Here is a 16890-nt window from a genome sequence, read left to right as displayed (position 1 = left end):
ACCCTGTCAAACCCTCTATTGCCCATTTTGAAGCACATAAGGTGCCACCTGTGAAGATTTAATCACGTCTCAACAATTTTAGTCAGACTCGGAACCCCTGGAAGTGATATAAGCTAGTAATGGAAATCTAATTTAATAGGCTTTTTCATCATCCATTTGCAATATTATTCTGGTAATGCTTCACATACGTTAAGTTTCTTCCTCGTTAACTTCCAAATTTTGAAGTGCCAGTTTAAAAGTTCACATTTGAGACCTAAAAATGAATGCAACTTAGGTTCTTAAATGCTTAAAGGATCAGTTTGGAAAGCCACCTGGTAATTGGAATTGGTGTAATTACTAGGTAGTAATTACACAGCCTAGTAATTACAACGACTTGTTTGTTTGTCATAACGTAATTACAGTGTAATTACAAGCGTGTCGTTTGGTTGCACAAGTGTAATTACACAGTTAGTTTAATTTAAAAATAAAATTTAATTATAAAACATTTAAAATTAATATTTAAAAAATATTTACCTTTATAAATGATATTAAGTTAGTTATTTAATAACACATTGTTTCTTGAAAATATATTAATTAATAATCATATATTTATAACTAATATTGTAAAAAATAATTGATACATATTTTTCAAATAAATAATATTTAATTTTAATTAATTATAAAACTTAAAAGAAGATTTTTTTTTTGTGAGAATGTCATGGATCGGATGTTGACAAAAAAGTAATATTTATAAATATAATGCCATAACATTATTCAAATGTTTGACACAAAAAATCCATCAAGTGTAAGTGAAAAATAAACAACATGCAATGTGAAAGCAAATAACTTAAAATTCAAAATATAACCTAAATTCAAAATCCAAAAGAAAGAGTTTACCATAACACTCTTATATCAAATTCTAACATTACATAAGTAAGTTCCAACGTAACTTAAGTAAATAATTTAAAAGAAAGGAAAAATATAAGTCTATAACCTCATTCACAACGAAATTTTACTTTAATAACGTCACTTGTTATATGTCAAGTTTGTTAATGACTCATTCTTTCCAATATTAAGAGGTGTAGTTTCAAAAATTAGAATAATAACACGGTTATGAAAAATGAATAAAATAAAATAAAAATAAAAAATACGAGCAATTACATGAAACCACAAGAAGTAAAAGTTGAGAATGAGAAGAAAGAAAACGAAAAATAAATAATATAAAAATAAAAATACATTTTAAAAAAATAAAAATATTAAAAAGTAAAAATAAAAAATAAATTAAAGTAATAGAAATAAAGAATAAATTAAAAATCAAAAGAAATTAAAATAATAGAAATAAATAATAAAAAGAAGTTAAAGTAAACAAAAAATAAACAAACTAAAAAGTAACCTTGTAATTATAGGGTGTAGTTACACCCAGTTCTCACCCCCCCCCCCCCCCCCTAGAATTGGAGAGTGTAATTACTTGGTCAAACAAATAGGTCAAACTGTGTAATTATACCAAATTACACCCAATTCCAATTACCTGGGTGGCTTTCCAAACAGGCCCTAAGGACTAAATAACAGTTCTTTACTGTTTCTTTTTCCAATAATGGGTGGACTCAGGGGCTGATTTAAGAAGGGCGGGTGTCATCCGACGATGCTTGGTTGAATTTTATAACTAACTACACATACAAAGAATATGGAAAAAGAAATAATATAATATAAGTATAATGAAGATAACACTAGCAGTATTCACTTCTTAGTGCAGCGGTCTGAGCGCTAGTTTCATATGAGAAGTCGGGAGTTTGAATCCCCAGTAGCTGCCTTGTCTTTTTAAACTTAGACCTTTGTTTAGATGATTTCTAGTAATATATTTGCATTATGCTTAATAATATGATTTGAATTGCGTTTTTTTATATACGATGTTGTTTTAATAATTTGTTCATTTATTTTTACTTCCTTAAAATGCATAGGCAGATTCATAATTTAAATTTTATGAGTTCAATATTTAAGGAAATCAAAATATTGGGGAGGGCGCTAACTTACTGTCCACCTTCATGTAGTAGGATGGCAAAACTCATATATATTGTTGCAATTTTAGCAGATTTTTACACACAAATTTATGCTCCGTGTTGAAAGTACTGATTCAAATGAACCGGTGTGACAACGATGCATCTCCTATGTTAAAATGTCGACACCGCTTACAAAAAATCCTACGTACGCCACTGGACTAACGCACTTTGCAACTCTCTGTAAATAAAAATGGCAAAGAGCAATGCCTCATTTGTTTATCATAAACATGCCAATAATAGTTTAGAGCAAAATATCAAAAATACTGTAACGTGTTTTAATTTGACACTTGTTTATAGTTTTCAGAACATGAACATGACCACGGAAAACGATAAACTGATAAACATAATTTTACTAAACACAAACCATAAGAATTCCCCATTTAGTACATCCAATACAAAGGTCAGTGAAACCCGTCCACAAGACTAGATCATGAGATTTATTTATGATTTTTTAAATTCCAAACATAAGCACAAATAAAAGCACCATTGTTATTATTTAGCTTATACTAATCTAGTTGTTGTCCCATCAAAATTGTGATCGGAGATAATCAACAACTTTCTTGTCAACTTGGAATGCTTTTGCAAGAACATCGTCCTTGATTGGCGGGTCTGAGCCAAATACTGCATTTGCAATAGTGATGACTCCTGGATTTTGACTACTGAGTCCAGCTAATGCAACGGCCTTAGTCTTTCCCACATTAAATTGAAAATGAATGAGACCTATCGGGAAAACAAACACATCTCCAGCATGTAGAATCTTGGTAAATAATTTATTTTTCATATTTGGACCGGGGTTTGAAAGGACAAAGCCAACATAGAGCGTGCCCTCAAGGACAACAAGAAACTCAGTTGCTCGGGGGTGTGTATGAGGTGGGTTGAGACCGTATGGTGCGTAATCAATACGAGCTAAAGAAATGCCCAGAGTGTTGAGTCCAGGTAAGTTGTTGACGTTTACGGCAGATACAGCAGATCCAACTCGATTTGAAGTATTTCCAGGTTCGTTTAAACCTGACTTGAAGAAGTCATCAGCAGTGACATCCTTTGGATCCTTGCAAAACTTTCCATTCACGAAAACTGTATAGAAATCACAATGAGAAAGTACAAATAACAACAAATATTATAGAAGTAAAACAACAAACAAGATAGGCATGAAGTGGGAAAGCCATGATTGAAAATAAGTATCAAATTCTGTGGGTTTACCAGCAGCCACGGAGTCATTGACAGCAACACAAAAATCTTGCAAAGGACTAGGATCAGATGCATGGCTTATTGAAGTCACCACAGCCAATAAGGCAATGGTTAATACAAAGTACTTGAGAGCCATCACCAACTAGAAAATCTGTGTATATATATATTGAGATATATATTGAGACAATTTAATTGATGTACTCTGTTTTATCTGTGTGAGTAATATGAGTAGAGAGGTGTACCTATATATAGATAACAATTTGATCAAAATTGTATCCAAACGTCCACTAAACAAAGTGTGGATTTGGCTTCTGCATTACCAAGTCTTCAATGGTGAATATTTAAACAAATATGTCGTGACGTTCCGTCAACAACTATAAGTCTATAATGACTTAAATCTTGCTATAACTTTTTGTGAACGTGCAAACAGTTAACAACTACTTCCCTACTATAAATGACTAAGAGTCTGTTTGGATGGGCTTATGCCTATAAGCTGTTTGCAGCTTATAAGTTAAAAAAATAAGTTGGGTAGTCTAACTTTTTTTTTTGGCTTATAAGCTGTTTTCAGCTTATAAGCTGCTTTAAATAAGCTAAGTTAAATGGGCCCAATTATTTTTTTGAGCTTATTTTAAGCACAAAATGACTTTAAGCTGGCCAGCCAAACACTCAAAAAAACTGAAAACAACTTATAAGCAACTTATAAGCCAATCCAAACGTGCTCTAAATCACATTTCTTGAGGACTTAATGTTATAACTAATATTATAGAAACTTTCTAACAATAGAAATAATAAGAAAATCGAGTCCCTACAACATATAGAAGTTATTAAAAATATATAAGCCGCCAAAACAGGATTGGAATATTTGAACATGAACTTACTGTCTCTAACTCCTAATTAACATCCAGAGCTAATATTCATTTTGGTAAGTTTAAAATTTATCAATTCATTAACCAGATCAATTACTTGAATTCTTAAATAAAATTTGGTAAATTGATGGTACGAAAATTTATGTAGCAATTTTACTATTTCCTCACACTTGTGTCCATCTGAATTTCTGTGGTTTTCTTTCTTACTTTGTCTCCACTTCAATCAAGAGCTCATTTAGAATTACGAAAAGTGAAGAATAAAAATTTACATGAAGCCGGTGTTTACACTTAATCATATCAACATAATATGATTTAATAGATTTAATGAGGTGATCCAGAGTCTGCTTCCATATACTCAAATATGGAGATCATCTAGAAGCTAAACTTTACTTCCATGTAATCATTTTATAATAGTAATAGAATTAAGAGAAAAACTCGCAAGTTGGGTCAATACATGGGGGACATAAGTACATTGTGACACAATATATTAGCAGTAATAAGAAATTGGTGAAATAAAGGGAAGTTTGAATTGGTAAATAAGTGTGAATTAATTGAATTGGCATAATATATCCCTTCCCTTAAACTTAAATCATACGTTTCCCATCTCAAAGCATGTAAACTATTAAAAGTTTTGAAGCAGTATTAGCCCTTTCACCTTTTCTAATTTTCCAACTTTGACTTTGTTACTTCGATTTGTTGAATCATTTATATTTGTTTATTTGGCAGAGTGGATGAAATAGAGGGATGATTGTAGTTAAGATTTTTCGTTTTTCTCTGCTACTCTTCTTATTTCCTAATACTGACCATTTCCAATGTCCCCGGGGATTAATTAGTCTCTGTAGTTGTTGAAGAAGGGTTCAGGATTTTGGTTTATTATAAACTAATCATTGATGACTTGGTAATTAAGAGGCTAGCTTATTTCATTGTTTAATTTGAGGACTCATTCAAGAAATTTCATCTATAAATAGCCACCATTCCCATGCAAAATCTATCACCTTAATTCAAGCTTACCAGAAATATAATTAAAGCAGCATCGGTTTAATTAAAAGATTATAATTGTCTAATTATGGCTTTGGACCTGAAGTTCCATGTAATAACTATTGCCATAATGGCTTTGGCATCTTCACCTAGCACTGCCTCCGACCCTAGTCCCTTGCAGGATTTTTGTGTTGCTGTTAATGACTCTAAAGCAACTGGTAAATGAGATTAATTACTACTCAATTTTAATTCGCTTTAAATGCCAATATATAACGTATTTATCTACTTGTTCTCTACTTGTTTTTTTCTTTTGTTTTCTTTTTTGGTTTCTAACTATTGTTACCGTTTTTGTCAATAGAAAAATTTGCAAGGATCCGAAACTTGTCGCTGCCGATGACTTCTTCAGACCAAGCTTAAACGTACCTATAAATATGTCAAATCAACTTGGATCAACTATAACTGCTATGAACGGGAGCAATTTGCTTGGACTAAACACTCTTGGCATTTTTTTAGCTCGTATTGATTTTGCACAATGTGGTCTTAATCCGCCTCATACACATCCTAGAGGAACTGAGGTTCTTGTTTTTATCGAGGGAAGACTCTATGTTGGTTTCGTCCTTTCTAACCCTAGCCCAAATATGAAGAATTAGTTACTCATCAAGATTTTGAATCCTGGCGATGTCTTCGTTTTTCCTCAGGGTCTTATCCATTTTCAACTTAATGTGGGAAAGACTAATGTTATTGCATTTGCTGGTCTCAGCAGCCAAAATCCAGGAGTTATCACCATTGCAAATGCAGTATTTGGCTCAGATCCGCCAATTAATGATGCTGTCCTTGCTAGAGCATTCCAAGTTGGCAAGAAAACAATTGATCATCTTCAAGAACAATTTTGGTGGGATAATAACTAAAACAATAAACCAATTACTCGTGGTTGTTTGTTGAAACGTACCATTTGATGATGTTCTTACATGTTATGAAGATGTAGTATTATATGTCAATAAGATTGAATATTGGTCTTTTGGATTGATTTTCATTCACGTTTGAGGGTTGATGTGTTGAACAAAGATTGGTTAAAGGAGTTAAATATAGCGTATTTAACTTTTGAAGGAAATATGATGCTCCAATAATGATTTTGAAACTGTGGATAGGATATTGTCCTGTATCTGCTTATCGGATGTCGGGAAAATAGAAGTTTGAAATCCAACTCTGCAAATCAGTATTATCTCCTTTGGCCAAATATCTTATCGGATGTCGGGAAAATAGAAGCTTGAAATCCAACTCTGCAAATCAGTATTATCTCCTTTGGCCAAATATCTTAACTCAAAGTGGCAGTGGGAATTATCATAAGGTATAGTCGCGATGTCTATGTTGAGCGTCTCAGCATGAGGTGACGCTCGCAAAAGGCCAGCTATATATCAAACTCTAGAGTAAGATATTTGCATTTCAGTTCTGGAACTGGCACCCCTTTGAACTGCAAGGTGCACAGGACCTTTGTGAAGTAAATTCTAATTATTAGCTCGGTTTCATAACTCAACTTATGAAGATAATATTGCATGAGCGTCCTAAAAACTTGATGATAATTACGACAACTGTCTTCCTCAACATCAAAATCACCTGCACCAAAGCCTAGATGTCTTTGGTACATGCAATGTTGAAAGTAAGCTTAGCATAACCAAGGAGGATACTTTACAAGCTAGACAAATTTTGTGGTCTTCAATATGACGTTTGACATACACGTGCAACGCTCCTAATCATAAACTAGTAGTTACATAAACAAACAAATGTTGATTATTGTGGTTAAGGTTAAAACATATCGTATGACATCAACTTAGCAGCTGCCTATCCCTTTTCGTCCTTTAAGCAAAAACATTTCTGGGTGAAAAAGTAGTAATGATTTTACACCATCTGATACATAGCCAATATGTTTAGAATCTTTCACCTCAAGTATAACAAATCCATTATTTTGAGTTGGTCAGCCAATGTGTTACGCTGCTAGCTGCACCATTGTTTCATTTCTTTCACCAAGATCTTTGCAATATCTTCTCTAACTCTGCTAGTGTAGCCTCATCATCTTCATCCTCATCGTAATCAAAGATGCTATCATCATCATCTTCTTCTTCCGGTCCTGCTTCATCACTAGACCCTACATTAAACATGATCATCCAATAGTACATAAATGAGTAACTGTCAAGATAAAGTTTTTGATATGCAAGATATGAAGCACAGACCTGAACCTGCAGTCTGCACATAATCATCCTCAAACAATTTCTCATTCAAAATTGACCTCACAACTAAATCTGCATTGTCGCGGATCACATAGTAATCAGGGTGGGAAAGGTAGTAACGATGAACCGCCAACTGATGTGAAGGCATAAAGCCTTCCATGACACTTTCTTCGGATTGATAATCACCAATTGGAGTATGTCGCGTTGCAAGCACTCTTGTTTCACTAGTAGATGCTGAGGACTGGTCTAATTCTGGCTTGTTATATGCAAGTGTAACTCCAAACTCTTTCATCTTAAAAGTTTTACTCCAACAAGGCAATGAAACATTAATTTGATCGCCAGTTTGTAAATACTTCCCAAACTTCCAGTGGCATAAAAATGTCAACCTGTTGTTCTCTCCTGGAATGCCAATGAATGATGGGGCATAAATCCACTTAAGGCCCTTTGTAATGTTTTGGACTTTGATATAAAATGTATGCCCGTCCCCAAATTTACTGTCACCAAAATAGCGAAATTTGCGAGGACTAGAACGTGCATAGACAACACAAATGATCAGCCCTGTTATGTTGATATAAGGAAGTGAATCTACTTTCAGGGTCAACTTGCTCTGTTCACTTTTGTTGTTGAACCAGCTTGGAACCTCATTTCCTGGAAAATAAGTACTGAAGATGCCAAATTCATAGAGTCCCTGATGCCAAACAAGAAAAAAAAAAGGTATTTTACATTGGATCTGCTCAACAGGTTGAGGAGAAAATTTACCGTAAGAAACAAACTTGCCTGTTGTACTGAATATATCCTTTTTGTGTTAGTGAACCTATTAAATATTTCCACCCCTGTATCTACTGTGTTATCCAGCTTGAGAAGCAGGCCTAGAGTATTCAATATTTCCACTTCAAAATTATTAATGGGCTTTAGCTTGAAAATTCCTGAAATCTCACTTAAATTCTCACTTTCCATGACATCTAAAAAGAGATTTGACATTAGGTTTGGTAGATTTGTAACTGTTTCCAGTGATAAGCATCTAACTGCCTTCAGCTTAACTAGTGTTGGAGGAAGCTCTGGCAGAGAACGGAGGCTCAGACATCCATCTAACCAAAGGTCTTGGAGCATACCATGAGTTTTAATACTCAGAGGCAGGTTGTAAATCAGGTTTTCGCTTAGATTCAAGAAGCATAATGAGGGAAGGTTGTTGAGGCCAAAGGATAGAGCGTCATCTGTTAAGTTGCATTTAGCAAGACTTAATCTAACGAGCGAACTTGATAAAGAAGAGAATGAAAACTGGTTATAATCTGGGGATCTTCTCAACTTTGATGACCAAGTTTGCCAGAGGGCCCTCCATGAATTCGCATTACCAAAATTCATTCCATCGGCCTGTAGGGTTGTCAAAGATTCTAACTTGCCTAACTCTATTGCTGATGTAACTAGTTTATAACAGCCAGAGATAATAAGTTTTTCTAAAGATTTGAGCTTACAAAAGCTTCCAGGGAGCTTCCTTAAATTCTTGCAGTCTCTCAAGTTCAGATAGACGAGTCCGTCAAGGCATCCAATTGATTCATGAATCTTGACCAACTTACTGCAGTCTTTCAGGATCAAAGTTTTCAGATGGGGAAGTCCAGAAAAATCAGGAGTTCTTTTTAGGAAATGGGAATGACTTAAGTTGAGGATCTTTAATGATCTGAGAATCTGAAACATGAAATAAGAGGTGAAGTTAAGTCTGATTCAAAAGTCATTTTCCTCCAGTAGATGAAAAGGAAACACATTTATAACATACCTTAATTCCCTTCCAGGGTTTTTCCAAACAACTTTTTTTCATTTCAAGGGCAACCAGGCTCTCTAGAGGGAGATCCTCAGGCATGGTCTTCATATGAAATCCAGACCAACACAGTAATCTTAGACTTTCCGGAAACAAACTATAGAATCCAGTGAATCTTACATAACTAAGCTGGAGTATCCTCAGCCTCTGCATTCTGGAAAACGCATCAGCTTCAAATTCTATACTGTTTGAACCTTCTGCGCTGGCATCATCAAAATGCTCCAAATTCTTACGGCGTTTTCTAGGACCCACCAGACCAGTATCTTCACTGAAGAAATATGATCTGACAGACTTAACTACTTTGGACAATTTTGTGGGCGTTCCCTCGTCAAGAACTAGGCCTTCAATTTCTGCAGTTCCCTGATAGAAGAACAACAATTGTTTAGTCGTGATAGCGATTATAGTGCAAACACAATCTAGGATAAGATTCTTACAGTTTTTGCACTCAAGATATCGAAGGAATCTCTGTATCACCAAACTCTACTTCTTTTCTGGGGCTCCCAAGGGGATTCTAGGCGGATAATTTCTCTTCCCATATCTTGAATCAATGAATGCACTTTCAGCTTATCCTTGTCCATTTCGATCAGACATCTATCTGAAAGAATCTGAATTCCTACTACTGAGAAAAAACCACATCCATCGAGTATAGTAACTGCATAGTCTTTATCCTTTCCAACAAGGAAACAGACAATATCGAGGAATAGATTCTGTACATCATCATCTGGCAGCAAATCGTAGCTGATTCTGAGTTTTTCCAGGATCTTATAGTCAGGGATTGCCTTCAGCTTCCTCAATGCACTCTCCCACACCTCTATACTTCTGTCACAAAGAGAAGAACCTAAAATTTTGAGAGCTAAAGGAATCCCTTTACAATGAAGTATCACATTTTCTGAAAGGTCCTCATGATCTTCTGAAGATTTTTCTTTTTGAAAAGCATGCCAGCTGAAGAGTCGAATCGATTCTTGAGCATTCAATGGCGTGACCCTATACATCTTACATCTGCAGACCTCACTAGCATTAAACAGGTGCTGATTTCTGGTTGTTATGATAATTTTACTTCCGGGATAAAACCATTCTCGCATCCCAAGAACAGCATTTAACTGATCTCTATCATCCACATCATCGAGAACAAGAAGAATTCTTCTGCAACAGATGGCCTTTTGAATCTTGATGACTCCTTCATCGACATTGTATATCTTTTCCACCTTCTTCCCTAGAACATTTGAAAGAAGTTGTCTTTGTAGACTTACCAGACCGTTATGTCTTTCTGAAGTTTTATTCACATCAGCAAGAAAGCTACTGCCATCAAATTTGTCGAAGTTAAGATTGTAAGCAGTCTTCGCAAGTGTAGATTTACCTATTCCCCCCATACCATAAATAGCCATAATATCAACACTAGTTGATCCATCCTGCAACCAGAGATTTATGTCTCTAACTCGAGAATCTATTCCAACTGGGTGGACAGCAACACTTAAAACTGCGCGATTTAGTTTTCTTGCCACCACCTTCACAATCTCTTGAATAAACCTTGACTCACACCTGAAAATTAGATAATATTCAATACCATCTAAAGCCAAGAATAAATCACATACTGAGCCAAAGGTAACTTATAATTTATGAATTTTCTTTAGTTTTCATCAATTAATGAAAACTAGATTAATAGAGGGAAGTAAAAATAAAGGTTTCCACGCACCAGTGAGGATAACAGGCTAATATTTGATATGCAACCGTCTAAAAGTGAGGATAAAGTACTACTCCATTTTGTTAGTACAATGAGTTCCATTTTCAGTCACATGAAAGATCATCTCAGAAAATGGAATGAAACAATTTGAATATCTACATAAACATAAAAGGCAAGTTAGAGCTTACCCATCAGATTGATTCTGTAAGACCATTCCTCCCAAATCAGCAACTTCTGTTAGAGCAGCCTTCCATTCCTTCACCTTATCGGTCCCGGACTTATATCTCTCTTCATACATTAAAAAGGCTTGTTCAAAACACCCTTTTTGTTTCCTGACTTCTGATGGATCCATATCATAAAACACAGGTAGAACGAAACTTCCAAAAGCTTTCTTGCTCTCAAGTATAAACACAAGTTCATCAAGGCACCTCTCTGAAGAGGCATAGTCTTTTGAGAAGACAACAATCAGAATTCTTGATCCTTGAATTGTTTTCTGCAATTCTTTGCACCCTTTTTCGTCTATCTCAAGTTCATTAACACTGAATGCACGAATACCAGCATTTGATAAAGCTGAATGAAGATGATTTCCAAAGGACTTGTCTATTTTTGTTGCCAAACTCAGAAATGCATGATAAGCAAACTGAGACATTTTTGTTTTGTTTTGATTAATCACTGACAAAAGACTGTTCTTTGAGAAGCAATTGTTTAGATTCCTTGAAGATATAAATAGGTGATTTGCATCTGCAGGCTGCCTAAGAAGGTACATGCATTGTTTCTACATGTCAAAATCAACAGCAAATATATTCTAAAATTTACATAACCTAAGGTCTACAGATAAATTAACTAACCTTGTAAATGACAACAGATTGGCCATACATATTACTTTACTTTACTACTATTAAGAAAACTGAGTCCAACTCACTTTCTCGTCGTCCGTTTAATTAAAAAACAAAATGTGGGGCCCACAATTTAAACAACAACTAATATTAAAAAAAAAATGTGGGCCCATAATTCTAATATATGCACTCTTCTTAATAGTAGTAATATATATCCGTTCCAATTTAATTAAAACAACAACTAATATTAAAAAAATAAATTGTGGACCCCATAATTCTAATATATGCACTCTTCTTAATAGTAGTAATATATATCCGTTCCAATTTAATTAAAAAAAGAATTGTGGGCCGTTCCAGGTTAATAAAAAAAAAATTGTGTGCCCCCCATATTAAAAAATCAAACAATATTCATGTAATTTCCAAAGTATCTCATTAAGTCAATAATGATGGATTCATTGTCACGTGCGTATTCGTAGCAAACACTAATATAATAAAGTTTTAAATACGGAGCACAAACTACAATGTTATATTAATCGTGTTTTGAACATAGTATTCCATATTGACAAAATCAAGCAATATATAAAAAAAAAAAAAAAAAGTGAATCCCATATTAAAAAAAAAACAATGTCAAAAAAAAAAGTGCAAAAAAAAAATTGCGGGCCCCATAATTCTAATATATAAAAGTGCCCCCCATATTAAAAAATCAAACAATATTCATGTAATTTCCAAAGTATCTCATTAAGTCAATAATGATGGATTCATTGTCACGTGCGTATTCGTAGCAAACACTAATGTAATAAAGTTTTAAATACGGGGCACAAACTACAATGTTATATTAATCGTATTTTGAACATAGTATCCCATATTGACAAAATCAAACAATATATATATATATATAAAAAAAAGTGAATCCCATATTAAAAAAAAAAACAATGTCAAAAAAAAAAGTCCAAAAAAAAATTGTGGGCCCCATAAGTGAATCTCATATTAAAAAAAACAAACAATGTCAAAAAAAATAAAGTGCAAAAAAAAATTGTGGGCCCCATAATTCTAATATATAAAAGTGCCCCCCATATTAAAAAGTGCAGACTTTGTATTCGTAGCAAACACTAATATAATAAAGTTTTAGATATGGAGCACAAATTACAATGTTATATTAATCGTGTTTTGAACATAGTATATATATATTATATGCATAAAAATAGTGCAAACTAATAATGTCCAAAAGGGTGGGCCCATACTAAACAACATCAAGCAATATAAAAAATAAAAACAAAGAAAAGAAGAAACATCGAGCAATAAAAAAAAAGGAAGAAAAAAAAGTGGAACTCACCATCTCCAAACTCATGGGAAAAAAAAAGTGGATCCTATATTATCAAAATCAAGCAATATCAAAAATAAAAAATAAAAAAAGTGAACCCCATATTAAAAAAAATATAATGTTAAAAAAAAAGTACTGGCTTTGTATTCGTAGCAAACACTAATATAATAAAGTTTTAGATACGGTGTAACAACCCGATATTTTTTCAAGCGTCTAGAATGACTTCTTTATTTGCAACTTATTTAATTTTAGCAGGTTTCATATCGAAGAGGATAATTATATATTTCTAAAATATATATGTAGATTATTATTAGAAATATTATATTTATTTATGATATAGTATATGAAAGGTGCATGAATTAGTTAAGTGAGTGGGCCAAGCCCACTATTCTGATTACTGTGCACGTTATATTTTCATAGGGTAGAGGGAAAATACAAGAAAAAAAAATTATTAACTTACTTCTAACCTAAAAAGGAGAAAAACAAACGGACAGAGAGCATGAAAATTGCCGTGCAACAGCTAACATGGTGAACTTTTTCCAAAGTTTAGAAGATTCAGGTACATAGCATGCTTGACTTTGATATTTAAGAAATCATGTTGCAAGTGATTTTGTCTATTATGAGAAATTGTGGGGTTGGCAGAGAGTTGGGCTCATATTGTGAAATTGCTTCTTTTTCTTTTCTGCAATTCACGTGCAACCATGTAGTTGCTCATTTTTGTTTCTTTGCTCATTTTGTTTCTTTCTTTCTTTTGTGTTTTCTTTCAGTGTACTCGATAAACTTTATTTATTTTGGGATGTTGGGAGTGGAACAAAGACATATATAAGTATATTATATAATTATTTGTTAATGATATTGAGATATAAATTTCACTTTTTAAAAGAATTATGGAATCAGGGTATAGAATATTGAGATTTAATTCTAAATCTAAAATTATAGGATTTGTTTCCCTAGACTAATTTAGATAATTTATTTATGGTATTGAATAGATTGAGGCTATTGAAGATTGTTTGAAGGAAATTTGACAATTCAAGAGAGGTTGCGTTCCAGTTATAAGGCAAGTGAGGTTTTAACTCTTAGTTTACTTGTTTTTCATAAAAAGCATATGGTTTGTGTTGTATGTATGCATTTAAACCATTTAGTTCGTGTGAGTGGGCAAGCATGATCTAAATTGGATAATTTCCAAGTTTCTCAAGTAATGACCGTATGAGTCCTTTAGCGTAATTTCGCTTAAATAGATACTATTTATATAAGTGTAAAGTTTAGAAGTGGTATTGAATGGATGTATGTTCCACTTATCATATCTTCAGAGGGGCATACATCCACATGTCCCGTTGATGTTCGGTGAGAGATAGATGCTAGAATTTTAAGTAACCCGGGTAAGATGGAGGTAAATAATGCCCTCTCCGGAAGACGGGGTAAGACATAGATAAATACGTACTATGTCCCGTGAGCATAGATTCAGATTTAGAGTATTTCATGTTCTGCTTGGTTGTGCTTCATGATTTTAGCTTAGCTTCAGTGTTTGTATATATTTAATATACTTGTACTGTGTAATTGCTTTTATGCATTATCAGGAATTTCAAAGACTTGCCCCAGGGGTAAGCTGAGAGTGTCGATGATCTTGCTGAGTCTTTTAGACTCACACTTGTTGATGTTGTATGTGTGCAGGTGTGGTTAACGGTGACCAGGTAGCCGATACTTGATTCATTCCAACTTTGTTCAGTCCAGTTCAGTGGAGGTGAGCCACCATTAGATCATGGCGGCCTCTTCTTCTTTAGTTGACTTAGCAGTATTCCGAGCTACGTCTCGTACTTTTATATTCAGACTAGTAGTTCCATGACTTAGACATTTTATGGGGTTTATGGGCAAGACTCAGTATTTGTATTTCGCTTCCGCACTTTTCTTTATATTATGAGACTTTGCGTATTATTCATTTTATTCGTTAATTTTCGCATGATTAGCTTAGAGGGTTCGCCTTATGGGTAGAAGCTCGAAAGGTGCCCGGTCACGGCCTGAGTGTCAGATTTGGGTCGTGACATATGGAGCACAAACTACAATGTTATATTAATCGTATTTTGAACATAGTATATGTATATATATTATATGCATAAAAATAGTCCAAACTAATAATGTCCAAAAAAAAAAAGTGCACCCCACAAAGGGTGGACCTCATACTAAACAACATTAAGCAACAAAAAAAAAGTGGAACCCACCATCTCCAAACTCATTGTAAAAAAAAGTGAACCCCATATTAACAAAATCAAGCAATATCAAAAAAAAAAAAAAGTGAACCCCATATTAAAAAAAAATAATGTCAAAAAAAAAGTGCAGACCTTGTATTCGTAGTAAACACTAATATACTAAAGTTTTAAATACGGAGTACAAACTATAATGCTATATTAATCGTGTTTTGAACATAGTATATATATATATATATATATATATATATATATATGCATAAAAATAGTGCAAATTAATAATGTCCAAAAAAAAAGTGCACTCCATATTAAAAAATCAAACAATATTCATGTAATTTCCAAAGTATCTCATTAAGTCAATAATGATGGATTCCTTGCCACGTGCGTATTAATCCATTAGTGGCAGCAAATGAAATTACTTTTCTTCAAAAAGTTAAGTAGTCAAACCATGCAATTTTTTTTTTTTTTTTTTATATTAGCCTGAGATCTAATCTAGCTATTAAACTGTTGTATTTGCTATTCCGCCATGTCATTTATTTGTTATGTTCACTAAAATAAATATACTCAAAATATTTATATGTTAAAATAAGATAGAATTTAATTACTTTTTTATTTTTATTCTCTTTTAAAAAAATATTAATAAATTTGTCGATTTTGTATTCGTAGCAAACATTAATATAATAAAATTTTAGATACGGAGCACAAACTACAATGTTATATTAATCGTGTTTTAAACATAATATATATATATATATATATATATATATATATATATTATCATCACTATTCAAAGACAACTACATACACATAGATGCACTATAATTTAAAATGTTGGGTCTGTGCGCAGCACGGACATAGGCCGTCTAGTATATATATATATATATATATATATATATATATATATATATATATATATATATATATATATATATATGTAGTTCTTACAACACAGTTTATCTTTTATTTATTGCAATTATATTGGGAAAACCAAGGTAAGACAATGCTACTTTAGCACATTTCTACAATAGGACACAGGTTCTAGAGTGAGAGTTCCTACCTCATATAGTCATATGTGCAAACCTTCAATGCCAACCTTATGAAAAACAAAAGGTTAAAATTAACAATATGAAAGTAGAATTTCATTTACTTTTCAACTGATATGAACCATATTCAAGAATACTTAAATTGGCAAAATTTATCTTATTTGTGTACTTTTTTTTCTTTTTTTTTTAGTTTTGTACTTTCTTCTTTCCAGGATTAAGACCCACAGAACCAACATGTATCCTCTATTTAAGCTAATTTTGTTCCAACACAGAACAGATTTAAGGCAAATTAAAGGTTCACTAATATTGGAGATTTTCTATATCACATACTACTTATTTTCACGTTTATTGATTAAAGACAGTTTACAAACACCAAGACGTAAAATATGGTTAATAACACTAATTAAGGTGTAATCCAACTAGTTGGTATCACCTAAACGAGTTTATTCACTGGCTTCCATTGTGTTTGATTTTTGTTAACTTTTAAAATCAACTACTGTTATTATTTTTACGTAAGAATATGGAAGTGTTATACTATTCATATTTCACCGTATCAACGCAGAGTTTACAATACAATAAAATGTTTGTCCTATAAATTTTTTATTGTAGGAGAATGTTTTACTAATGATCACCCATCTTCGTCCAAATTATGGAACTAGCGAATGTTTTTGGTAATTACTTCTGGATTAAGACTTCTCAAAA

At 33.0% G+C, this 16890-nt stretch overlaps 3 protein-coding genes and 1 pseudogene across 3 annotated transcripts; 1 reads left to right on the top strand and 3 right to left on the bottom strand.

Annotated features, from left to right (window-relative positions):
- Nucleotides 1-2359: 2359 nt before the first annotated feature.
- Nucleotides 2360-3429, bottom strand: LOC132600129 (putative germin-like protein 2-1). Its single transcript, XM_060313237.1, has 2 exons — nucleotides 3237-3429; nucleotides 2360-3110 (listed from the first exon to the last, which is right to left on the bottom strand). Exons 1-2 carry the CDS (start codon nucleotides 3358-3360, stop codon nucleotides 2563-2565), a joined length of 672 nt encoding a protein of 223 aa, XP_060169220.1. The 5' UTR covers nucleotides 3361-3429; the 3' UTR covers nucleotides 2360-2562.
- A 1672-nt stretch (nucleotides 3430-5101) lies between these two features.
- Nucleotides 5102-6140, top strand: LOC132600128 (putative germin-like protein 2-1; annotated as a pseudogene).
- Nucleotides 6141-6753: 613 nt separating this feature from the next.
- Nucleotides 6754-9463, bottom strand: LOC132598603 (disease resistance protein TAO1-like). The gene is made up of 4 exons (XM_060311573.1): nucleotides 9065-9463; nucleotides 8071-8976; nucleotides 7297-7981; nucleotides 6754-7211 (listed from the first exon to the last, which is right to left on the bottom strand). Exons 1-4 carry the CDS (start codon nucleotides 9257-9259, stop codon nucleotides 7087-7089), a joined length of 1911 nt encoding a protein of 636 aa, XP_060167556.1. The 5' UTR covers nucleotides 9260-9463; the 3' UTR covers nucleotides 6754-7086.
- On the bottom strand, nucleotides 9327-11634 carry LOC132598604 (disease resistance protein RPV1-like). The gene is made up of 3 exons (XM_060311574.1): nucleotides 10976-11634; nucleotides 9541-10645; nucleotides 9327-9466 (listed from the first exon to the last, which is right to left on the bottom strand). The coding sequence occupies exons 1-2, from the start codon at nucleotides 11551-11553 to the stop codon at nucleotides 9577-9579; spliced, it is 1647 nt and encodes a 548-aa protein (XP_060167557.1). The 5' UTR covers nucleotides 11554-11634; the 3' UTR covers nucleotides 9327-9466; nucleotides 9541-9576.
- Nucleotides 11635-16890: the final 5256 nt, after the last annotated feature.

The sequence above is a fragment of the Lycium barbarum genome, chromosome 6, assembly GCF_019175385.1.
Source record: "Lycium barbarum isolate Lr01 chromosome 6, ASM1917538v2, whole genome shotgun sequence".
NCBI lineage: Eukaryota > Viridiplantae > Streptophyta > Magnoliopsida > Solanales > Solanaceae > Lycium > Lycium barbarum.
Note: the sequence above shows the minus strand (reverse complement) of the source record. Positions and strands in the feature narration are given on the sequence as shown.

Coding starts and splice junctions, on each gene's coding strand:
- LOC132600129 (XM_060313237.1), bottom strand. CDS start 3,360: ATGGCTCTCAAGTACTTTGTATTAACCATTGCCTTATTGGCTGTGGTG. Junction 3,111..3,236: donor CAATGACTCCGTGGCTGCTG/GTAAACCCACAG, acceptor ATTTCTATACAG/TTTTCGTGAATGGAAAGTTT.
- LOC132598603 (XM_060311573.1), bottom strand. CDS start 9,259: ATGCAGAGGCTGAGGATACTCCAGCTTAGTTATGTAAGATTCACTGGA. Junction 8,977..9,064: donor AACCCTGGAAGGGAATTAAG/GTATGTTATAAA, acceptor TTCATGTTTCAG/ATTCTCAGATCATTAAAGAT. Junction 7,982..8,070: donor GGATATATTCAGTACAACAG/GCAAGTTTGTTT, acceptor GTTTGGCATCAG/GGACTCTATGAATTTGGCAT.
- LOC132598604 (XM_060311574.1), bottom strand. CDS start 11,553: ATGTACCTTCTTAGGCAGCCTGCAGATGCAAATCACCTATTTATATCT. Junction 10,646..10,975: donor TTACAGAATCAATCTGATGG/GTAAGCTCTAAC, acceptor TCTAATTTTCAG/GTGTGAGTCAAGGTTTATTC.